Source organism: Oncorhynchus kisutch, linkage group LG10 (genome assembly GCF_002021735.2).
Source record: "Oncorhynchus kisutch isolate 150728-3 linkage group LG10, Okis_V2, whole genome shotgun sequence".
In the NCBI taxonomy this organism is placed as follows: Eukaryota; Metazoa; Chordata; class Actinopteri; order Salmoniformes; family Salmonidae; genus Oncorhynchus; species Oncorhynchus kisutch.
The window spans coordinates 24563455-24589718 of NC_034183.2; the positions used below are offsets into that span (position 1 = coordinate 24563455).

At 40.6% G+C, this 26264-nt stretch overlaps 1 protein-coding gene across 2 annotated transcripts in view; it reads right to left on the bottom strand.

The window, feature by feature from the left end:
* Positions 1-26264, bottom strand: part of LOC109897949 (tyrosine-protein kinase ABL2) — a 42058-nt gene that overhangs the window by 12138 nt on the left and 3656 nt on the right. Inside the window, exon 1 of one of the 2 annotated variants that reach the window (XM_020492633.2) lies at positions 641-826. The exons of the other annotated variant lie outside the window; for it this stretch is intronic. Coding sequence (XP_020348222.1) covers positions 641-710 — 70 coding nt within the window. The 5' untranslated portion in view covers positions 711-826. Of the gene's footprint in view, positions 1-640; positions 827-26264 lie in introns of those variants that run through there. 2 annotated transcript variants of the gene reach the window in all.

Consider the following 26264-nt stretch of genomic DNA (forward strand, 5'->3'; position numbering starts at 1 on the left):
ATGGAGAGAGCAATCTACTTGCCGGAAGATTACTTTTTCATGTATGGTGAAAATCTAACTCGTTCATGGAGCCTATAAAACAAAAGAATGACTGGCTGGCTACACCCAAGTTATACATGTACAATAAGTGACTAGAACCATCAGTGGGAGTCTGGTGGTCAGTAGCTAATGGTTACCAGTAAATAATTTACTGAAGGGCATCATTACTTCCTATTACACTTCCTTTTAACCATGACGTTCTACACAGACATAAAAAACAATAGGGTCTGATAAGTCAGGGTACACACTGCAAGACGGAGTTGAATTCCAGCTTGGCCTCAACAACTATGAAGTCATGCATCTGAACCAAATAGTTGAAAAATGGCCCAGATCTCCAAATCCAACCTAATGAGTGGAATGTGTGAAATAGGGAGTAAAACAGGAAGCACACTGAACTAAAGTACACAGAGCACCATTCTAAAACAATAGAACTACTCAAGTATACAGTGCTCCATTCAAAATATTCGGCAAGCAAACTCTGTCCATACACAGTACACCACATTGAAGCAATATATGAAATCCGTCAAGACATCTCCTGAGGACTAAAGTGACCACAATGTCAGGTGTGACCCTGCCCCATCTAGGCATCATGTCCTCCCACCTTTGTTCCCCACCAGCATATGCTGCAGGTCGGTCGCCGTCAACTGGCTCAGCCACAGCTCCCAGTACATCTTCCACTTCGTTCCCAGTACAACACAGACGTCTGACCAGTTCCCTCTCTGTATAACTTCTCCACAGAGGCAGTGAGTGAGTGAGGGAGTCACTGAGACCCCCCACACATTTGATTTATTCACCCCGAGTGAATTAGGGTGTCTGAAGCACTACTAATAGGTTCCCGCTGGGCTGGGTTTGCTTTTCAACCCAGAGGCTTCCACTCTCAGCTTTTGATGTGGCTTTCAGAAGTCAAACTTTCCAGGGCTGGTACAAGGAAGTAAATCCATGATCATGGTTCTCTGTGGCAAAATCCCACAGAGAGGGGCTTGCTGTGTTTGTCAGACAGAGGAAAGCTGAGCTCACTGGGGAAGTGAGTTGTGGTGGAGGTCTCTTTAGGAACAGAACAAAGCGTGGGGTAGGGGCAGTCATGAGGTCCACAGCAGATGGCCGTTCTCGTGGTCCTATGGGAGAGGGCCCCTGTGCCACGTGCTGAGACCCACTCATAGCCTCCAGGGAGAGGCTGAACAGACTGAGGACGAGGGGGGGATGGAGGGAGGGCAAGAGGGCACTGCAACTCCTACAAGGCCTCGATGGCCTCATGTCAGAACAACACTGCTGCAGCACATCACACTTCGATCATACACTACAGAGTGCACAGTACAGGCCGCAATACTTTTATAGTCAGCTTCAATCCGCTTTTCTACTGAGAGCTGGAGATCATTTGAAATTCAACTCATGAAGTGTTAAATAGTTGCAGTCAGATAATGGCCAAATGTCTATGTATTAATTCAATTTCAATCAATTTTCTATATCAACTAAGGATAAGATTAATTGATCTAAACTCTTATTCACAAATCATTGAATAAACTCATTCAACACTAGAATGATAGAAAATAAATAGCTGATCTGAAATATGAATCACCAACAACAACCACTGTTTGGCAAGTCATAAGCCTCAGGTCTCATTTTACAACTATTGACTATTCCTCAGTGAAGCTGTGAACATCTTCAGATTGATCCACACCAGTTGGCATCTCATGCATGAGGTACATCGTGTGCCTGTCAGAGTGCCAGTATGGGTGCATGCCTTTGGTGCGTAGAACGGCTGAGGACTGGGGGCAGGGACTCTGGGAATTGGCCATGACAGCCCCAGACAGCTGAGACAGTGGTGCCCATCCAGCCCTGCTTCAGCTCAATGGGCATATTGAGAAAGACTGACTCCCCCCCCTGGTCACCCTATCCCGCACCAGCCGCTCCCGCAGCTGTTAGTATGATCTGTCCAGGCATGTGGCAGCTGAACCAGCTACCTCTGCACCCTCCCAATCCCTGTACAGGACCACATGTAAATCCTTTCACTGTGCCCTGTCACACTACCTAACCTAATACAAAACATGACCAGGCCTCAGTCAGTGTAATTACAATTAGCCTATTACGAGACACGACTGACAGCACCTAAACCACATGCAATATTATGCAGCACGACCGGCCGCTGGCCTGGGAATATTTATTGCCCCATTGCAAAACAAAGCAACATCACGGCCATAAATAACTCCTGAATGATGACAGCGTTCAGATAGAGGCAGACGAAATGTAAACAATCGGTTGAGACAATGTCACTGATGAGAGGTACACAACACAAGACAAATTAATGAGGGATGAACACACAGACAGGTCTTTCGCCAGAGGACAGCGGGTCAGAACTGGCTGACGGACCTTTAGCTGAACAGCCATGGACTGCAGTGGACATTGCCACTTCAACTGAAATCTGTAGAGGGCAGTGGTACAGACAGAGATCCCCATGAAGGAGTCTAGTGAAGAGGCTGTGGCAGAGTTGGCAGCAGCCATTTGTTGTTGTTAATGAGGAGACACACAATGTCAACATTCACATCACAAGTGTGGGGAGTCCATCTCGAGCAGTTTGTTCGATTAGGAAAAGTGGACCATCATCCTTAATTTGTTACCTCTCCAAGCAAAGTGAGCATTAGTCCGTTTTCTCATTGACGATCGCAAAGGGATATGTTCGAGAGGTTCTCAAGAGGTATCAATTCTCGAGACCATACTGTTGTGTAAACTTTCTAAACTATCATGACTCGGGTGAGTGTCTGAGGTAGCGCTCGTCTTGTTGAACTCAAAACGCCTACAGCATAAATGGTAATAGTAGAGCAATGTTTTTGAAAACAGCTAAAACTTAGATATTTTCTTTATATTTGAGACTTGTTTTTATCGAGTTAGGCTGTTGACCTGAAATTGCAGTTACATTCTGAAATTGTGACAGAAGTTGCCGCCTGCACTGAGCCTAACTATGGAAGCCCATTCCAGTCACAGTATTTTTTTTTTTTCATAAATAAAGTCAATAGGGCTACTATCTAAATTTTTTAGATATGCAAATACATTTCTAGATGTATCAGTCAAACTACGCATGTCAAAATGCTGAGATATTTTTTGTTTGAACAACTTAGTGGGGGGGGGGGTTCCCTGGACAGCCTAAACTCCTGGTATGACATATTAATAAATTAAACTGCAGATTTATTTTTATTTTTATATGGGCTACAATGGGACCAGATCAAACATAATCAGGTCATATGTTTTTTTCTTTCTACTCCTGGTCCTAGGGAGGATAAACTAAATCCTGTCAAAAACATCATGAGGTGAAAAAGTCTTAAAAGTACTGTGTCCCACTTTTCAAAGCTTTTGGGTCAAATGCCAGCTCGCCACACGTTCGCCGGCGGCCCTGCTGTGCTCTTCTCTGCAAAAGAGATAGATGGAAATCACCACAATGCTACAAATGAAGAAACATAACCAATACAGTGCATTCGGAAAGTATTCAGATCCCTTGACTTTAGCCACATTTTGTTACATTACAGCCTTGTTCTAAAATGGATTAAATTAAATGTTTTCCCTCATCTACACTCAATACCCCATAGTCAAAATGTTGAGATATGGTCTTAGTTGATCACCTACAGACTCTAAGAAACAAGACCGTCTGGTCTGATGAAACCAAGATTGAACTCTCTGGCCTGAATGCCAAGTGTCACGTCTGGAGGAACCCGGTCACGGTGAAGCATGGTGGCGGCCGCATCACGCGGTGATGTTTTTCAGCAGTAAGGACTGGTAAAATAGTCAGGATAAAAGAGAAAGATGAACGGAGCAAAGTACAGAGAGATCGAGATCCTTGATGAAAACCTGCCCTAGAGCACTCAGGACCTCAGACTGGGACGAAGGTTAACCTTCCACCAGGTGAACGACCCTAAGTATACTAGAGGTCGACCGACTATGATTTTTCAACGGATTATTGGAGGACCAAAAACAAAAAAAACAAAAAAAAAGATTAAAATCGGCCGATTTATTTATTTGTAATAATGACCATTACAACAATAATAAATGAACACTTATTTCAACTTAATCAAATAAATAAATCAATTTAGCCTCAAATAAATAATGAAACATGTTCAATTTGGTTTAAATAATACGAGAAGAAAGTAAAAGTTCAATATGTACCATTTAAAAAAAGCTAACGTTTAAGTTCCTTGCTCAGAACATGAGAACATATGAAAGCTGGTTGTTCCTTTTAACATGAGCTTTCAATATTCCCAGGTAAGTTTTAGGTTGAAGTTATTATAGAACTAGCTCTCTCTATACCATTTGTATTTCATATACCTTCGACTATTGGATGTTCTTAAAGGCACTTTAGTATTGCCAGTGTAACAGTAAAGCTTCCGTCAATCTCCTTGCCCCTACCTGGGCTCAAACCAGGAACACATCGACAACAACCCCCCCTCGAAGCATAGTTACCCATCACTCCACAAAAGCCGCGGCCCTTGCAGAGCAAGGGGAACAAGTACTTCAAGTTCTCAGAGCGAGTGACGTCACCGATTGTAACGCTATCAGCGCGCACCCCGCTAACTAGCTAGCCATTTCACAACAGTTACACCAGTCTAATATTGGGAGTTGATAGGCTTGAAGTCATAAACAGCTCAATGCTTAAAGCACAGCGAAGCTGGCAAACGCACGAAAGTGCTGTTTGAATGAATGCTTACGAGCCTGCTGCTGCCTACCACCGCTCAGTTGGACTGCTCTATTAAATCATAGACTTAATTATAACACAATAACACGAGCTGTAGGTCATTAATATGGCCGAATCTGGAAACTATCATCTCGAAAACAAGATGTTTATTCTTTCAGTGAAATACAGAACCGTTCGGTATTTTATCTAACGGGTGGCATCCATAAGTCTAAATATTTGTGTTACATTGCACAATCTTCAATGTTATGTCATAATTACGTAAAATTCTTGCAAATTAGTTTGCATGGAGCCCCGCAGCCCAAACTGTTGCATATACCCTGACTCTGAGTGCAATGAACGCAAGAGAAGTGACACAATTTCCCTAGTTTAATATTGCCCGCTAACCTGGATTTATTTTAACTAAATATGCAGGTTTAAAAAAAAATATATACTTCTGTGTACTGATTTTAAGAAAGGTATTGATGTTTATGGTTAGGTACACATTGGTGCACTGGGAATACTATAGTTCCTATAAGAACATCCAATAGTCAAAGGTATATGAAATACAAATGGTATAGAGAAATAGTATAAATACTATACTAACTACAACCTAAAACCTCTTACCTTGGAATATTGAAGACTCATGTTAAAAGGAACCACCAGCTTTCATATGTTCTCATGTTCTGAGCAAGGAACTTAAACGTTAGCATTTTTACATGGCACACATTTTTACATGGCACATATTACTTTCTTCTCCAACACTTTGTTTTTGCATTATTTCAACCAAATTGAACATGTTTCATTATTTATTTGAGGCTAAATTGATTTTAATTATGTTTTATATTAAGTTAAAATAAGTGTTAATTCAGTATTGTTGTAATTGTATAAAAAAAAGATACATTTTTTTATTGCTATTATTTTCTTATTTTATTTTTTAAAATCCGCATCGGCGTTTTTGGTCCTCCAATAATCGGTTGAAAAATCATAATCGTTCGACCTCTAATAAGAACATCCAATAGTCAAAGGTATATGAAATACAAATAGTATAGAGATAAATAGTCCTATAATTCCTATAATAACTACAACCTAAAACTTCTTACCTGGGAATATTGAAGACTCATGTTTAAAGGAACCACCAGCTTTCATATATTCTCATGTTCTGAGCAAGGAACTTAAACTTTAGCTTTCTTACATGGCACATATTGCACTTTTATTTTCTTCTCCAACACTTTGTTTTTGCATTATTTCAACCAAATTGAACATTGAAATTAAATTGATTTTATTGATGTATTATATTAAGTTAAAATAAGTGTTCATTTAGTATTGTTGTAATTGTCATTATTACAAACACATCTTCAAAATTTGCCCGATTAAATCGGTATCGGCCTTCTTTGGTCCTCAATAATCGGTATCGGCATTGAAAAATCATAATCGGTCGATCTCTAGTTGAGTCACATTGTTCAACAGCACTGCCAAAATAACACATGGGGCGACATTCAAGTATAGAACAAAGCGAGAGACAATTCTATCAGGGCTTGACATCAACTTTTTTAGCCAAGTAAGGCTGATTTTTCACTTGTCTGAAGGCTCAAAAATACAAAATTGTCTTACAACATAGGCCAAAAAAAGGTAGCTGAAAATTGTGTTGTATGATGCAAGGAATCACTTTGCAAAATAACCTGGTATTGACAATGGAAGGCTGCTGGTCTCTGAACCCATGCATTATATATTCTGCCATTGTGGCCTTGACTAAGGCAGTTAACACTCCACAAAGTAAAATACTGCACTGATAGGCTACAATATAAACACGTGGCCTGTCAAGCCTCCATCTGGAAAGTTACTGGGTGTGCAGGCTGTTTATCCAACCCTGCTCAAACAGTCAGCTTATCAAGGTCCTATTGAGCAGCTGATTTTTTCTTCTACAATGGTGTGTGTTTGAGTAGGGCTGGAGCAAAATCCTGCACACCCAGCTCTCCTGGACTCTCTGGGAGGAGGGTTGGCTGTCCTGCAACATTAATCCCAACCAAATAATTACCTCATTAAATGAACCATGGACCAAAGATGTTCATTTATTTGCAAGACAAAATATTCAGTGTTCAGGGGACAGTTTGACAGCATCGGAGTTACTTGTCAATTAGGCTATTCTAAGAACATTTTTTTACTTTGTCAGAATTACATGGCCAGTATTCTAGCCGATTTTGAGCACTTGAGAGATGGTTTTACAACCGGAGTATGCTCCATTGGTTTCATCAACTACGGTGTGTTGGTCATTTGCGTTTATACACGAGTGACGGTGGAAAGTTATTTTAGGACATCGTACATGCTAATAATAGCAAAATGGCTAACTTGAGAGATAGCCAATTCAAAATACCACATTACTAAAAGTATGTGGACACCTGCTCGTTGAACATCTCATTTCAAAATCATGGGCATTAATATACAGTTGGTCCCTCCTTTACAGCTATAACAGCCTCCACTCTTTTGGGATGGCTTTCCACTAGATGTAGGAACATTGCTGTGGAGACTTGATTCCATTCAGCCACAAAGGGCCAAGCCCGAACCATGAAAAACAGCCCCAGAGCATTAATCCTCATCCACCAAACTTTACAGTTTGCACTACATAGTCGGGCAGTTATCTGGGTTTGGCTGATGCCAGGAGAAAGCGTCATCATTCTGACTGCCAGATGGTGAAGCGTGATTCCAGAGAATGCATTTCCACTGCTCCAGAGTACAATAGCGGCGAGCTTTACACCACTCCAGCCGACGCTTGGCATTGCGCATGGTGAACTAAGGCTTGTATGCGTGCGGCTGTTCGGCCATGGAAAATCATTTCATGAAGCTCCAGACTAAAAGTTATTGTTCCGACGTCACTTCCAGAGGCAGTTTGGAACTCAGTAGTAAGCGTGTTTTTTTGCGTGTTTTTCTTCTCCATTCGGACAACTTAAATCGATAATCTATTCGTCCCCCAAAACAAAAACACTTGCCCCAGGCAAGAGTTAATGTTGAGCCCTGGCTAATGATGAAACTTTCCTTAAACACCGATCACCCAACTATTTAATTTGGCCTACACATTCAGGAAAAACACACTCAAGATTGACATAATTGATGAACAACTTTCCCCAAATCAGGCAGATAAGGATGAACAGCTGAAGTTTGATCCAGACAGCTATGAGTAGCTATAGTTGTGCTAGTGGTTGTGCAAACCATAATGGAAGAGGACAGCACCAAAGCCCTTACGGTCTGGGCAGCACCTTAATGGCGCTAATAGACCTTACTGGCAGGACCCCTCAACCCCCCTGCCCATCTACATCCTGGTCCCATAAATGTCAGTGAGCAAATAATGAGACGGCAGGGTGCTGGGAAACGCCATGTATCGTTCATCTAGCCATGCTCCACTAAGCATGCACAAATTACAGACTGGGCAATGCCCTGTAAATCAGACATTTTAATAATGGGCCTCTAGCCCTCCGCCTGCCCACCACAGCCCTTTAATTGGTTAATGTGGAATAAGTGCATCCTCCCAGGCTTGCTCACAACACAGTAAGTGGTGGTCTACATAATTCTCTGTAGTGGACTAGAGCAGTGTTTACCCAACTTCAGTCCTTGTGTACCCATAAAAGTACACATTTATGTTGTAGCCCTGGACAAGCCCACCTGATGAATGAGTTGTATCAGGTTAATTTGGCAGGGGCTACAACAACAACAAAAAAGTGCGCGCCGTTGGGGGTACCAGATGACTGGAGTTTGGAAACACTTGACTACAGGATGGCGTTCTGCTATGCCTCACCTTTCCTTTAAACATTTTGGATGCACTTGATAGTTGAGTGAGGCTGAAAATGATTCCATACCCAGACTGACGTTCCTATTGATGTTTGAGTCTGATCCATAGTAAACAAAATCAGAACGCAACAGACTAAATGAAATCTTGCACAAGTTAGTGTTGTTTATGTCCAAATCAAACAATGAAAAGTGGAAAATGATTAAGCAAGTCAAAACATTTGGCATGTGCCTGCTCTTGTTTTGTTCAATGCAAAAACTTGAAGAGCACCCCTATTATGTAATGTGTGATGCTCATTGGTCCAGTCACTTTGTAGAAACTGAAGTATGTGTCTGGGCCTGGCAGTAGTCTACAGTTGCGTTGTGCTAGGCTGTGTGACGCAGCAGAAGGGTGTGGTATGATTGGCATCATCCACCACAAGGACAAGATCCAGCAGATCCCAGGAGAGTCCCAGCTTAGACAGCCAGACAGAGAGCGTAGGGTTGGGGAGGGTCTTGCCCAATCGGATGGGGTGATATTCTTAGGGCCCAATAAAATCTGTGATGCGGTAAAACGCAGATGGAATCACAAAACTCAGATGGCATTTAAAATGGAATTAAACATGAAATGTATTGAACTTATTAGAAAAAGGCATTCATTTGCCCAAGTTGTCATATGACATGAACAAAATGCATTGACGATTTGTATTTTCCATCAACCTTCGGAAACGGCACAGGAATGCCCCTCTGTGTGTGTGTGGTGCGGTGCGCGCGTATGTCTACACTTTGTGTAGCCGTTAGCGATGATGCTAATGATAACCTCCTTCTGGTGGAGATGGAAAGGCTTTCCCAAAAACCTTCTTAATTAAAATGTTAACTACAAAGTAGCCCATGCCTACCTGGCAGAATAATATGATTATTTACATCAATCCAGTGGCCATTTGTTGTGAAAATATAACCACAACCATCATATTAACTGCTGACATGCAGTTGTGGGTGCGCAGTTGATACCAATGGTGCATGTGCTGGTTGTAAAAGTGTCTCAAGCGGTCAAAATTGTCTGGGACTCCTCTATTCAATACTGACAATTTAATTCTGACCAAGTTCAACAATATTCTTAGCTTAATTGACAAGTCACTCCAACGCTGTCAAGATCTCCCCTGAACATTTCAACCTTAAACATCTTAGTTACCTACCTCGCCCATCTTAGCCATATGATCCCTGGGTCATTGAATGAGGGAATTATTTTATAAAAACATAAAAAGTACTTGGTTGTAACGAATGTTGCAGGGTGGCCAACCATCCGCCAGGAGAGTCCAGGAGAGCTACTGGGTGTGCAGGCTTTTGCTCCAGCCCTGTACGAACACACCACATTGTCAAAAATCAGCTGCTCAACAGGACCTTCATAAGGTGACTCTGGTGTGGTGCTGGGTCAAAAGTGGCTTAAGCATCGTTTTGGACTTATATAGAACATCCAATTTCATTGTTTTTCCTGTGTTTGTGTTTATATATATATATATATATATATATATATATATATATATATATATATATATATATATATATATATATATATATATATATATATATATATATATATATATATATATATATATATATTTGTTTTTTACCTTTATTTAACTAGGCAAGCTTATTTTAAATGACGGCCTAGGAACAGTGGGTTAACCGCCTGTTCAGGGGCAGAACGACAGATTTGTACCTTGTCAGGTCGGGGGTTTGAACTTGCTAGTCCAACACTAACCACTAGGCTACCCTGCCGCCCCTGTGATTGAGAATGAAAACTAGAATTTTTGAAAAACAGAAATCTGGAAAAACTAAAGAGAAAATGGAATTTGGGAAAAACTCAATTGAATCAGGCAAATAAATTACACAGATTTTATAAAGGACCTCTATTTCGGATCTTCTTCCTGTATAATCAACGTTCAACAGCATTACTGAAGGGGGAGGATCATTGTTCCTGAGAAACTATCCCAGTCAGTTTTTTCCTGGATCACAGCACCCCACAAGACACACAAAAAAAAGCTATGGGAGAGACGAGAGGAAACAAGACATTGACTAAATATATTTGATGGAGCCAAATGTTATCGAATTTCACTCCGGTGGAACTGTGGCACAAAAGAGATATACCGTTGATGTTGGAAGTTTACATACACCTTAGCCAAATACATTTAAACTCTGTTTTTCACAATTCCTGACATTTAATCCAAGTAAAAACTCCCCATAATAGGTCAGTTAGGATCACCACTTTATTTTAAGAATGTGAAATGTCAGAATAATAGTAGAGAGAATTATTTATTTCAGCTTTTATTTCTTTATTCACATTCCCAGTGGGTCAGAAGTTTACATACACTCAATTAGTATTTGGTGGCATTGCCTTAAATTGTTTAACTTGGGTCAAATGTTTAGGGTAGCCTTCCACAAGCTTCCCACAATAAGTTAGGAGGTATGGGCCAAAATTCACCCGACAGAGCTGGTGTAACTGAGTCAGGTCTGTAGACCTCCTTGCTCGCACATGCTTTTTCAGTTCTGCCCACAAATCTTCTATGGGATTGAGGTCTGGGCTTTGTGATGGCCACTCCAATACCTTGACTTTGTTGTCCTTAAGCCATTTTGCCACAACTTTGGATGTTAGCTTGGGGTCATTGCCCATTTGGAAGACCCATTTGCAACCAAGCTTTAACTGATGTCTTGAGATGTTGCTTCAATATATCCACATCATTTTCTGCCTTATGATGCCATCTAGTTTGTGAAGTGCACGAGTCCCTCCTGCAGCAAAGCACCCCCACAACATGATGCTGCCACCCCCTTGCTTCACGGTTGGGATGGTGTTTTTCGGCTTGCAAGCCTTCCTCTTTTTCCTCCAAACATAACAATGGTCATTATGGCCAAAAGGTTATATTTTTGTTTCATCTGACTAGAGGACATTTCTCCAAAAAGTACGATCTTTGTCCCCATGTGCAGTCGCAAACCATAGTCTGGCTTTTCTATGGCGGTTTTGGAGAAGTGGCTTCTTCCTTGTTGAGCGGCCATTCAGGTTATTACTTGTTTTATTGTGGATATAGAAAACCGGTAAAAAAATATATATAAAAAACTCCAGCATCTTCACAAGGTCCTTTGCTATTGTTCTGGTATTGATTTGCACCAAAGTACGTTCATCTCTAGGAGACAGATGAATGTGGTACCTCGACCGATTATGATTTTTCAACGCCGATACCGATTACTGGAGGACAAAATAAAGACGATACCGATTTAAATCGGACGATTTTTAAGATGTTGTTTTTAAAATGTTTTTGTAATAATGACAATTACAACAATACTGAATGAATATAATATAATATATTAATAAAATCAATTTAACCGATTATTGGAGGACCAAAAACGCCGATGCGGATTTAAAAAAATAAAATAAGAAAATAATAGCAATAAAAAAATGTATCTTTTTTTTATACAATTACAACAATACTGAATTAACACTTATTTTAACTTAATATAAAACATAATTAAAATCAATTTAGCCTCAAATAAATAATGAAACATGTTCAATTTGGTTTAAATAATGCAAAAACAAAGTGTTGGAGAAGAAAGTAATATGTGCCATGTAAAAATATGTGCCATGTGAAAAAGCTAACGTTTAAGTTCCTTGCTCAGAACATATGAAAGTTGGTGGTTCCTTTTAACATGAGACTTCAATATTCCAAGGTAAGAGGTTTTAGGTTGTAGTTAGTATAGTATTTATACTATTTCTCTATACCATTTGTATTTCATATACCTTTGACTATTGGATGTTCTTATAGGCACTATAGTATTGCCAGTGTAACAGTATAGCTTCCGTCCCCCTCCTCACCCCTACCTGGAATCGAACCAGGAACACATCGACAACAGCCACACTCGAAGCATCGTTACCCATCACTCCACAAAAGCCACGGCCCTTACAGCGCAAGGGGAATAACTACTCCAAATCTAAAAGAGAGTGACGTTTGAAACAGTATAAGCACACACCTTTCACATTGGTTACACCAGCCATTAGGCTGATAGGCTTGAAGTCATAAACAGCGCTGTGCTTGCGAAGAGCTGCTGGCAAAACGCACGAAAGTGCTGTTTGAATGAATGATTACGGGCCTGCTGCTGCTCAGTCAGACTGCTCTATCAAATCAGACTTAATTATAACATAATAACACACAGAAATACGAGCCTTTGGTCATTAATATGATCGAATCCGGAAACGATCATTTCGAAAACAAAACGTTTATTCTTTCAATGAAATACGGAACCGTTCCGTATTTTATGTAAACGGGTGGCATCCATCAGTCTAAATATTCCTGTTACATTGCACAACCTTCAATGTTATGTCATAATTACGTAAAATTCTGGCAAATTAATTCGCAATAAGCCAGGCGGCTCAAACTGTTGCATATACACGCTGCGTGCAATGAACGCAAGAGAAGTGACACAATTTCACCTGGTTAATATTGCCTGCTAACCTGGATTTCTTTTAGCTAAATATGCAGTTTTAAAAGTATATACTTCTGTGTATTGATTTTAAGAAAGGCATTGGTGTTTATGGTTAGGTACACGTTGGAGCAACGACAGTCCTTTTTCACGAATGCACACCGCATTGATCTAGCAGGACACGCTAGAAAAACAAGTCATATTATCAACCATGTGTAGTTATAACTAGTGATTATGATTGATATAAGTTGAATGCTAGCTAGCATCTTACCTTGCCTTCTTTCTGCATTCGCGTAACAGGCGGGCTCCTCGTGAGGCAGGTGGTTAGAGCGTTGGACTAATTAACCGTAAGGTTGCAAGATTGAATCCCTGAGCTGACAAGGTAAAAATCTGTCGTTCTGCCCCTGAACAAGGCAGTTAAACCTCTTAGAACCACCCATCTCGGATCCGGTATATTTGTCATCAGCAACGCTGAATAGCAAAGCGTAACAGTCAAATAATATTAATAGAAAATATTCATATTCATATTCAAATCACAAGTGAAATATAGCGAAACACAGCTTAGCCTTTTGTTAATCACCCTGTCATCTCAGATTTTGAAATTATGCTTTACAGCAAAAGCATTACAAGTGTTTGTGTAAGTTTATCGATAGCAGAGCAAAACAATAAGTACACCTAGCATCAGGTAACTTGGTCACGAAAATCAGAAAAGCAATCAAATTAATTGTTTACCTTTGATCTTCAGATGTTTTCACTCACGAGACTCCCAGTTAGACAACAAATGTTCCTTTTGTTCCATAAAGATATTTTATATCCAAATACCTCCGTTAGTTTGTTGCGTTATCCCCAAGAATCCACCGGAAAGAGCGGTCATGACAACGCAGACAAAAATTCCAAATTATATCCATAATGTACACAGAAACATGTCAGATTCCAACAACCAGATTCCATTTTCTCTGGCTTCCCTAAGGTGTCAGTCTTTAGACATAGTTTCAAGCTTTTATTTTGAAAAATGAGTGTGAAAGATCACATTGCGTAAGTGGATAGGTGGGGGCTCTCAATGTGAGTTTTTGCGCTACAGAGTAAAGCCGCCATTGTTCCTCCCGCTGTTATTGAAAAACCTACACACTCGGTTGATATATTATTTTAATATACATTTTAAAAACTACCTGAGGAATGATTATAAAAACGTTTGACATGTTTCTGTGGACATTATGAAGACTATTTGGAATTTCTGTCTGCGTTGTCGTGACCGCTCTTTCCTGTGGATTTCTGAACAAAACGCGACAAACAAAACGTATGTATTTTGGGTATAAAAATCATCTTTATGGAACAAAATGAACATTTGTTGTGTAACTGGGAGTCTCGTGAGTGAAAACATCCGAAGATCAAAAGGTAAATGGTTAATTGGATTGCTTTTCTGATTTTCGTGACCAAGCTTCCTGATGCTAAGTGTACATAATGCTATGCTTTCTATAAACTTGCACAAACGCTTGGATTGCTTTCGCTGTAAAGCATAATTTCCAAATCTGAGACGACAGGTGGATTAACAAAAGGCTAAACTGTGTTTTGCAATATTGCACTTGTGATTTCATGAATATGAATATTCTTTAGTAATATTATTTGACTGTTGCACTATGCTATTCAGCGGTTGCTGACGAAAATGATCACGCGACAGGGATGGGTAGCGTCAAGTTAACTGACTTGTCTAGTTAAATAAAGATGAAATAAAAGGTGTAAATAAATATATATATATAAATAAATACATAGGCAAAATCAGCGTCCAAAATGACCGATTTCCGATTGTTATGAAAACGGCCCAAATTAATTGGCCATTCCGATTAAATCGGTTGACCTCTAGTACCTTCAGGCATTTGGAAATTGCTCCCAAGGATGAACCAGACTTAGAGGTCTACAATTTTTTGGAGTCTTGGCTAATTTATTTGGATTTTCCCATGATGTCAAGCAAAGAGGCACTGAGTTTGAAGGTAGGCCTTGAAATACATCCACAGGTACACCTCCAATTGACTCAAATTATGTCAATTAGCGTATCAGAAGCTTCTAAAGCCATTACATAATTTTCTGGAATTTTCCAAGCTGTTTAAAGGCACAGTCAACTTAGTATATGTAAACCTCTGACCCACTGGAATTGTAATACACGGAATTCAAAGTGAAATAATCTGTCTAAACAATTGGTGGAAAAATTACGTGTCATGCAAAAAGTAGATGTCCTAACCGACTTGCCAAAACTATAGTTTGTTAACAAGAAATTTGTGGTGGTTTAAAAACCGAGTTTTAATGACTCTTATTAGGCTACTATATGCGTTTTAGGTAGGTTGTACATAACTAAAATAAAATGTTAATAGGCCTAGGCCAACTACATATCATTTCTTCCATAAGCTCAGCTGTAGTAGCCCAAGTTTTGTTCTGACTCATTTGATTTTTCCACCTTGGTATTGTTTGCTCAATTTCCCTTCTTGTGGCCTAAAATATTTGTATCGCATAGACTCTGACTTTCATAATTATTACCATTTTAAAGCTGCAACTTAAGGACATTGAACACTATTAGAATAATTTGGAAAATACTCTTCATAACTAATTTGTCTTAATGCTTTTATGATATTTCCGTTAGTAAGATTAGGCCTTTGGTTGTTTGGTTCGCAATGGTGAGGGATTTTATTTTTACGGCCCTTTTACGGCCCTCGCATGCATAATTTTTGTCTTATAATGCTTTGCTCATCTGTAAGGCTTGTTCAAATTTCTCATTCGATTTTTACATCTTACTTTATTTTCTCTATCGCTCGCTCATTATTACCTTAGGAATCCCATGTTTTTGGGTTAATCAAAATCAACTTAGCCTAGAACTCCGTTTCATTCCTTCATTGTTTGATCCTGAAATAGAGTGGCAGGAGAAACCTAGCATGCATTTAGTTGAGTGTCTTAAAAGGAAAAGTCATATTCATATCAAATATAGAAAATTATATTTTTTGGAGACGGTTACTGACACCGGCCTTATTCATTTAACGGGTATTGTACACACGCCACTTAACTTCAGCTAACGTGCCAGCCAGCTATCTGTTCGCTAGTTAAATAACAATTTACAAAGTGCCAACAATGACTACAGTGCTGGGAGCTAACCAACCAGGTTCAATGTTAGCTAGCTAACTTAGGCTCTGTTTGCTCTAAAAGCAAACAGCTCCGGGAAACGAATAATGTCTGCTAGAGATCAAGCCAGCTAACGTTAGGGTCTCAGTCCATGAGAAACAAGATTATGTGGTCTGATGAAACCTGAACGCCAAGCGTCACGTCTGGAGGAAACTTGGCACCATCCCTACGGTGAAGCATGGTGGTGGCAGCATCATGCTGTGGGGATGTTTTTCAGCGGCAGGGACTGGGAGACTAGTCAGGATTGAGGGGAAAGATGAACAGAGCTAAGTACAGAGAGATCCATGATGAAAACCTGCTCCAGAGTGCTCAGGATGTCAGACTGGGGCGAAGGTTCACCTTCCAACAGGACAACAACCCTAAGCACACAGCCAAGACAAGGCAAAAGTTGCTTCGGGACAAGTCTCTGAATGTCCTTGAGTGGCCCAGCCAGAGCCCGGACTTGTACCCGATCTAACATCTCTGGAGAGACCTGAAAATAGAGCAACGCTCCCCATCCAAACTGACAGAGCTTGAGAGGATCAGCAGAGAAAAATGGATTAAACCCCCCAAATACAGGTGTGCCAAGAATGTAGCGTCATACCCAAGAAGATTTGAGGCTGTAATCACTGCAAAAGCTGCTTCAACAAAGTTCTGAGTAAAGGGCCTGAATACCATTTTTTTTTAAGAAATCACATTAAATAAATAAACATTTTTTTTGCTTTGTCATTATGGGGCATTGTGTGTAGATTGATGAGGGGGGGGGGGGAAAATACTGAATCGATTTTAGAATAAGGCTGTAACGTAACAAAATATGGAAAAAGGGGTCTGAATATTTTCCGAATGCACTGTAATAGGGTTCCTTTGTGTTTTTTTTAATCAACAACAGATGTGACATTTCTGGGTGCATAACATACATTCTGGCGGGAGTGCATTCAGTCCTATGAATTATCTTAAATTGCAGTAGTTTGTCTTAGGTTGTAGGAGCAGGTATGAACATTTCTCCTCAATTTCTTCCTTTAGATCCGTTTCCCATTTTTTCCTTACAGGGTTCTGAACCATCAGGTAGAGTTTCAATCAACCCTTTATATAACTTGGCAATCAACTTCTTCTTTGGCGTAGCAGCTTCTTTCAGTATCAATCCATATCGAGCCATAATCATGGGGATCCTTCCATACTGGATGGGGAAGTTCATCTTGCTTTAGAGCCGTTGTGAGCATAAGTATCATAGGTGTTTATCAATTTGGGACGAAAGTGTCTATAAGATTCCATTAGGAATCCATCATTAAAAGGAGGTTCCCCATTTTGTAGATTGGTGGCCTCCAACAATTCACCCGGGGTAATGTTTACATCCATATTCATTTTCTCTGGTTCACTTAGAAAATTGCCTTAACCTCACTAGGGTAGGGGGCAGCATTCGGAAATTTGAATGAAAAGCGTGCCCAAAGTAAACTGCCTGCTACTCAGGTCCAGAAGCTAGGATATGCATATAATTGGTAGATTTGTAGAGAAACCACCAGTTTCCAAAACTGTTAAAATAATATCTGTGAGTATAACAGAACTGATATGGCAGGCGAAAACATGAGGAAAATCCATCCAGGAAGTGCTATTATTTTGAAATGACTATTTTCCATTGAAAGCCTTTCCACCATACAAAGACTTATGACGCAGTTCACAATCTCTATGGCTTCCACAACATGTGGCTGGTCTTTAGGCATTGTTTCAGGCTTTTACTCTGAAAAATGAGGGAGAAACAGCACTTCATTGAGTGGACAGTCAAAATTTACAGACATGAGTCCAGCGCGTGACCGGGAGCGCGCCTTTCTTGTTTCTCCTTTTCTAGTAATATCATGTGGTCTTTTGTCCGGTTGAAATATGAACGATTATTTATGACAAAAAAACAACCTGAGGATTGATTATAAACCTAGAAACATGTCAAACTACGAACTCTTATGGTACTTTATTTTTGGTCTGTCTGTTGTGACCGCGCTTTGTTCCAATGTATTACTGAACAAAACTGAGGTTTTGAATATGAAGAGGGACTTTAACAAAACAAACATTTGTGTAACATGGAGTCTTCGGAATGCAACCATATGAAAATTAAAGGTAATTGATCCATTTTAAATCGCTATTTCTGACTTGTTATTCCTCTTCTTGGCTGCTAACTGTTTGTAATGCTTTGTCTGCTGGGCGCTGTTCGCAAGGTTTGCTTTCGCCGTAAAGCCTTTTTGAAATCTGACACAGCGGTTGGATTAACAAGAAGTTCATCTTTAAACCGATGTATAACACTTGTATGTTTCATGAATTTTTATGAGTATTTCTGATTTTGAATTTGGCGCTCTGCAATATCACTGGATGTTGGCCAGGTGGGACGGTAGCGTCCCACACCCTCTAGAGAGGTCCGGATGAAAAGAGTGCCCAAAGTAAACTGCCTGTTACCCAGAAGCTAGGATATGCATATAATTGGTAGATTTGGATAGAAAACACTAAAGTTTCTAAAACTGTTAAAATTATGTATGTGAGTATAACAGAACTAATATGGCAGGCAAAACCCTGAGGACAAACCATCAAAAAAACATTTCAGCATACCACTGTTTCCAATGGCTGTCATGTTAATTATGAGGCTAAATCCTCCTAGATTGCAGATCCTAGGGCTTCCACTAGATGTCAGTCTTTAGAGTTTCAGGCTTGGTTTTGGAAAAATGAGCTACAACAATGTAGTTTTTTTAAGTGGCTCCCATTTTGGCTGTAGTGTTTTCATGCGCGTGGATGAGAGCGCGTTCTTTGCTGTTCATCTCCGCTAAAGACAATTTCTATTCTCAGTCTTCAATTTTATAGTTTATTTACGTATTAGGGTACCTGAGGTTTGATTATAAACGTTGTTTGACTTGTTTGGAGAAGTTTATTGGTAACGTTTGGGATTCATTTTTTATGCATTTTGAAGGAGGGAAACCGGTGGATGATTGAATGAAGCGCACCAGATAAAATGAGTTTCTGGGGATTTAAAAAAGGACTTTATCGAACAAAATGACCATTTGGGATGTAGCTGGGACCTTTGGGAGTGCCAACAGAAGAAGCTCTTCAAAGGTAAGTCATTTATTATATCGCTATTTCTGACTTTCGTGGCACACCTGCCTGGTTGAAAATGTTTTTCATGCTATTGTATGCGGGGCGCTGTCCTCAGATAATCGCATGGTGTGCTTTCGCCGTAAAGCCTTTTTGAAATCTGACACAGCAGCTGGATTAACAAGAAGTTGAGCTTCATTTTGATGTATGACACTTGTATTTTCATGAATGTTAAATATGACTATTTCGGTCATTTGAATTTCGCGCTCTGCAATTTCACCGAATGATATCGAGGTGGGTCGCTAGCGGAACGCCTGCGCCATTAAGGTTATTATTCCCAGACAACAATTGGCCATACTTCATTATCCACACTTACTTGCAAAAACATGTCCGTGTTGAGATAAGGAGTTTATCTACAAGTAAGTGTTGAATCTGAGATTTCTAGTCTTAATGAGGTTGACACAACAGTGTGGTGAGGTTTTCACCATGGCACTGTTGTGGAGGGACCAGAGAGAGCATTCTGTGTGGTGTAGAGTTGCAAGCCTAGAGATGATTACATCAGTTAGAAAGAAAAATGGTATGCAGATAATGCATCACAGTCCAGACAAATTAGCCTGACAGGAACAAGCGGTACCTGCGGCAGAGAATATAACATCAATTTCAATAGACCACATGATATTACGGAAATTGTACAGCAGTGTACAGAAGCCGCTGGTCTTCCATTAGCCATTTGTTATATTTCTCCACAGTTAGTGTAGCGTTGCCTAACTAGAATGAATCCCATAACTGCAACTGTAGGAGAGAGGACAGGCAGCCTAACTTCTTGGTGACAGGGGGGCAGTATTGAGTTGCTTGGATGAATAAGGTGCCCAGAGTGAAATGCCTGCTACTCTGTCCCAGATGCTAATATATGCATATTATTAGTAGTATTGGACAGAAAACACCCTGAAGTTTCTAAAACTGTTTGAATGATGTCTATGAATATAACAGAACTCATATGGCAGGTGAAAACTTGAGAAAAATCCAACCAGGAAGTGGGAAATCTGAGGTTTGTAGTTTTTCAAATCCGAATAGACAATATATATATGTAGTCTAGTTGCACTTCCTACGGCTTACACTAGATGTCAACAGTCTTTAGAAACTTCTTTCAGGCTTCTGCTATAAAGGAGGGGGGAATGGGAGCTGAATGAGTCAGTGGTCTGGCAGAGTGTCTCAGGCTCGTGACGGGCGCTCCCGACAGAGTTAGCTCTCGTTCCAGTGTTTTTCTTCAAACACAGGAATGCTCCGGTTGGAACCTTGATGATTTATGTTAAAAACATCCTAAAGATTGATTCCATACATCGTTTCACAAGTTTCTACGACCTGTAAGTGAACTTTAGGTTTGTCTGGACGAAGTGCTCGCGTCTCATGAAGATGGATTACTGGGCTGAACACGCTAACAAAGTGTCTTTTTGGACAGAAATTATGGACTTTGTAACAAATCAGTCATTTATTGTCGAACTGGGATTCCTGTGAGTGCCTTCTGATGAAGATCAAAGGCAAGTGAATATGTATAGTGTTATTTCTAACTCCTGTTGACTCCAACATGGCGGATATTTCTTTGGCTGGATTGGGCTCTGAGTGCCGTTCTCAGATTATGCTTTTTCCGTAAAGTTTTTTTTAAATCCGACACAGCTGTTGCATTAAGGAGAAGTATATCTCTAATTCCATGTATAACAGTTGTATTTATCAACATTTATAATGAGTATTTCTGTAAATAGATGTGGCGCTCTGCACAATCGCCGCATGTTTTAGAACTACTGAACGTAACGCGCCAATGTAAAGAGATTTTTTTAATATAAATATGCACTTTATCGAACAAAACATACATGTATTGTGTAACATGAAGTCCTATGAGTGTCATCTAATGAAGATCAAAGATTTGTGATTAATTCTATCTATATTTGTGCTTTTTGTGACTCCTCTTTGGCTGGAAAAAATGGCTGTGTTTTTCTGTGACTTGGTGGTGACCTATCAATCGTTTATGGTGCTTTCGCTGGAAAGCATTTTTGAAATCAGACACTGTGGCTGGATTAATGAGAATTGTATCTTTAAAATGGTGTAAAATACTTGTATGCTTGAGGAATTTTAATTATGAGATTTTTGTTGTTTTGAATTTGGCACCCTGCACTTTCACTGGCTGTTGGTGGGGTGGGACGCTAGCGTCTGACATATGCCAGAGAGGTTAACTGAGCGACTGCTGGAATGACCATGAGGATTCAGGCCTGGCTGTAGAGGATTACACAGACTTCCTGTGACGGTACACATAGCTCTCTGAGATTACATTCCCATTGCTTCCATATGCAGGGTTTGGTCACCCAATCTGCCCAGCACAAGGACAAGGCACAGTATCAAAAAGGCTTTTGATAGCATCTGAGTTAGCCACTCTGTGACTCGCAACATTCTCTTTGAATGGGGCAAATGATCGCAGTCCATTGAGAGAGAAATGGGCCCTCTCTGTGGCTGAGCTCCTTGGTCTCACTCCCACTGCTCAACACAGAGCATAGAGACGACCCTGGCAGCGCCACGAAGTGCCAGATTAATGCTGACTCTGGTGTGTGATTAAACCGGAGGGGAAGAAGAGGGAAGACAGAGGATTATACCGGGAAAAAGCAGTGCTCAATTTCAACTCCACTAAGATGATACAAAGAGAGAGAACGAGAGAGAGAAAGATAAAGCAGACGAGTAGAGGGGGAATGAAGATGAAGTATTTGAGCTGAGCTTTGGGCACAGAGAGAACAGAGTCTTGGATGAGTGTGACGGTGGAAAGACTCAAGAGTTGCTGAGGTAGAAGGGTCCAAGTCATATGCCTGGATCTCTGGATAAGCACTGACAGAGCAGTCAGCCACAACACAGGCCAAGTCCTGAAACCCAATCAACACTAAACAGCAATCAGGGTGGGAAATTAACACTTGAACAAACACCAAATGCGGGTAGATTTTGGCATTGGCGGTAAGGTTGGGCGGTATCCAGATTTTCATACCGTCCAAGCGTTTTTTTGGACGCACAAAACAATTTAGGCAACAGTGAACTTGATTCAGGAGGGGATTGAATGTCTCTGCTGTAACCAAGAAGCTTGATCTTGACATCTAGCCACTTAGCAAACCAAATGCATTGCTGTGGCCCTGAGCTGGATATAATTTGACACATATTAAATGTATTTTTAGTTATACTTAACTTAGTTAGCTATAAGCAGTGGTGTTGCACCCGCGGCCCCGACCCAAAAAACTATCCAAAGGTCAAAATGTAGAAGTTGGTTGAATTGACCAGAAAGGCTACCAAAGTGCAACTTTGTCCTCATGTTTCTTGGAGAGTTACATAGTTTTGTTCACATGCTAGGTTGTTTTTCAATATTAGTTAAGAGTTTACTGCAACTGTCTGCTGGTAGCGCAGACAGAGATGACCATCTCTGACAGACAAGGAGTTCTGTTACTACAGTAATGGCCCACCTCTTAAAGGGGCAGCTGAACATTTTTGTTTCACCTAATGACTCAAATATTCAGAGGTACATTGTGCTTGACTGAGCATAGAACAGTCCAAAAACCTTAGTAATTTACTGTAATTTCTTATCATGACAAGACTCAAAAAATTGAATTGTGCTCCTAAATGTATTTGTGTGCTACTAAATAACTTATGTACTCCTCGTAAAAAATGTCAGCGTTAGAGTCCTGAACTAATAATAATAAATAAGCCGTATCACTCAGCATTTTGTGGCAGGGCAGGTACTTTGTTGATTCTTGACGTTCAAGTTGTAGAACTGTTTCACTTTTGTTTCAAATAATTTATTTTAACATGGTTTAAAGACTTCAGTGACAAAAATGAAAGCATTGAGCAATATGCTAAATTACTTCTTACTCGTAATACATTTTTTTTTTTTTTATATATTACAAGGCATGCTCATCATTTACTTGTGATTTATGGTGTAATAATGCCAAAAATATATTTTGGCTGGTAAAAAATCTGAGTGGCTGGTAGATTTCTGTATCTACCTGTTACAGTAGCTAATGGACCAAAAAGTTCATTTCCCACCCTGTACAGCATGTTATATCTGAACCTTTTCTAAGTTTCACAAGGGAGTGAAGAGACAGTAAATAACTTGCCATTCTATAGTGTAAACAAACTCAGTAACATGATATACCGGTAGGTGTGTGAGTATCAGAGCGCACGTGGGAGGTTTCGTCAGCATCTGCAAGCGCAGCAGCAATGAGTAGACTCAAATCACTTCCTTTGCTTAATCCCGTGTTTAATGAGAGCAGAATGAGATATACTGGGAAGGACAGGGTCTGGGCATTGTTAATGCAGTCAAAAATAGCCAGGATTAAAATGCTGCCTTTTGTCTCCAGCCTTGTGCTTTCACCAGTCAAGCACATGGAGAGAGAGAGGATGGATGAATAATTCATGAAGCAACCGACCCAGAATATTCACACACACCCCACTGCCATAATCAATATGCTTTATTGAATGCAAAAGCATACACACCCTCTTAAACATGCAAATTAACACAACTGTCCTACATCTATAGGACTGAAAATTATGAGACCGAGCTCCTTCTAGTGGCTGAAGGATGCAACTCTGGGTGACATGCAAGGTAGGGGGCGGATAAAGGGGGAGGCGGATAGCCTAGTGGTTAGAGCGTTGGACTAGTAACCGAAAGGTTGCAAGATTGTGTCAGCTCAGGGATTCAGTCAAAATCTGTCGTTCTGCCCCTGAACAAAGCACTTAACCAACGGTTCCTAGGCCATCATTGAAAATGCGAATTTGTTCTTAACTTGCCTAGTTAAATAAAGGGGAAAGGGGGATACCTAGTTCATTATTAAACTGAAAGTCAACAAGATACATTATTACATTAAGTTTAAATTAGTTAAAATCTCACAGCCGCCTCCAAAACTCTATTTTCAGTACGGTGTGACTTATTTCGGTTGTTGGGGCCTTTGCGGATATAGAAAAGTGGATTTGACTAATCCAATTTGATCCCTAATGCAAATCAGCTTAAATGTATCAGGGGCCATGGGCATGGGCAAATGTTGTTAAATACAGTGCATTCGCAAAGTATTCAGACCCCTTGGCTTTCTCCACGTTTTGTTACAATTACAGCTTTATTTACAAATGGATTGAATTGCCCCCCCCCCCCTTACACACAATATGTCACAAAATGTCAAAGCCGAAAACATGTTTTTGGAATTTGCAAATGTATAATTTTTTAGGCTGAAATATTACTTTTACAAAACTATTCAAACCCTTGACTCGGTACTTTGTTGAAGCACCTTTGGCAGCGAATACAGCGTTGAGTCTTCTTGGGTATGATGCTAGAAGCTTGGCACACCTGTATTTGGGGAGTTTCTCCTATTCTCTGCAGATCCTCTGTAGCTCTGGATCGGGAGTGTCACTGCACAGCTATTTCCAGGCCTCTCCAGAGATGTTCGATCGGATTCAAGTCTGGGCTCTGGCTGGGCCACTCAAGTACATTCAGAGACATGTCTCGAAGCCACTCCTGCTTTGTCTTGGCTGTGTGCCTGGGGTCACTGTCCTGTTGGAAGGTGACCCTTCGCCCCCAGTCGGAGGTCCTGAGCGCTCTGGAGAAGGTTTTCATCAAGGATCTTTGTACTTTGCTCTGTTCATCTTCCCTCGATCCTGACTAGTCTCCCAGTCCCTGCCACTGAAAAACATCCCCACAGCATGCGGCTGCCACCACCATGCTTCACCGTAGGGATGGTGCCAGGTTTCATCCAGAAGTGAGGCTTGGTATTCAGGCCAAAAACAAAAAGAGTTCAATCTTGGTTTCATCAGACCACAAAATTTTGTTTCTCATGGTCCGAGTCCTTTAGGTGCCCTTTGGCAAAATCCAAGCGGGCTGTCACATGCTTTTTAGTGAGGAGTGGCTTCAGTCTGGCCACTCTACCATAAAGGCCTGATTGGTGGAGTGATGCAGAGATGGGATAACCTTCCAGAAGGGAAACCATCTCCACAGAGGAACTCTGGAGCTCTGTCAGAGTGACCAAAGGGTTCTTGGTCACCTCCCTGACCAAGGCTCTTCTCCCCCGAATGCGCAGTTTGGCCGGGCGGCCAGCTGTAGGAAGGGTCTTGGTGGTTCCAAACATCTTCCATTTAAGAATGATGGAGGTCACTGTGTTCTTGGGGATCTTCAATGCTGCAGAAATGTTTTGGTACCATTCCCTAGATCTGTGCCTCAAAACAATCCTGTCTCGGAGCTCTACAGGCAATTCCTTTGACCTCGTGGCTTGATTTTTGCTCTGACAACTGTGGGACCTTACATAGACAGGTGTGTGCCTTTCCAAATCATGTCTAATCAATTGAATATACCACAGGTGGACTCCAATCAAGTTGTAGCATGATCAATGGAAACAGGATGCACTGGAGATCTAATTCAAGTCTCATAGCAAAGGGTCTGAATACTTATGTAAATAAAATTCAAAAAACCCGTTTTCGCTTTGTCATTACAGGGTATTGTGTGTAGATTGATGGGGGGGGGGGGGGGGGGGGGGGGGGGAACGACTAAATCCATTTTAGAATAAGGCTGGAAGTAATAAAATGTGGAAAAGGTCAAGAGGTCTGAATACTTCCCAAATGCACTGTACGTGGCCCATTTGCAAATCAAGTATATGAAACCTGCTCTCGACCTGGACCTGCTGAACGGTTTATGGGCTTGATAGCCAAATCATCACTTCTGTGAATTCTGCAAAAGAGTGAGAGCACAAAGCAAAGCCAAATATGAAGCCATATTACACACAAGTGCCATAAAAGTTCACTTGATCAGAAGAGCATTACGCTGAGTGAGCACTCTAAAGTCATGTGGTTAGGGGGAATGCAAGCCTTCTTGAGCTTCATATTGCCCTATCACAAAGATACCATTACCTTCAGCTTCAAATTGCAACGTAGGCTTTGGTTTTCATAACGCTGCAAAAAAACTTCTTGTAAGGGCCGGAGACAATGAATAAATAATAAAGAAATACCAAAATGGCATTGTGGGCCAACAGGGACAAGCTGAGTCAACTTGCCTGTGGGGGAACGGGAGATGCAGAGGCTATTGATTCAGAAGAACTTGTGTCCGTCCCCACAGTGAATCACTTCCTTC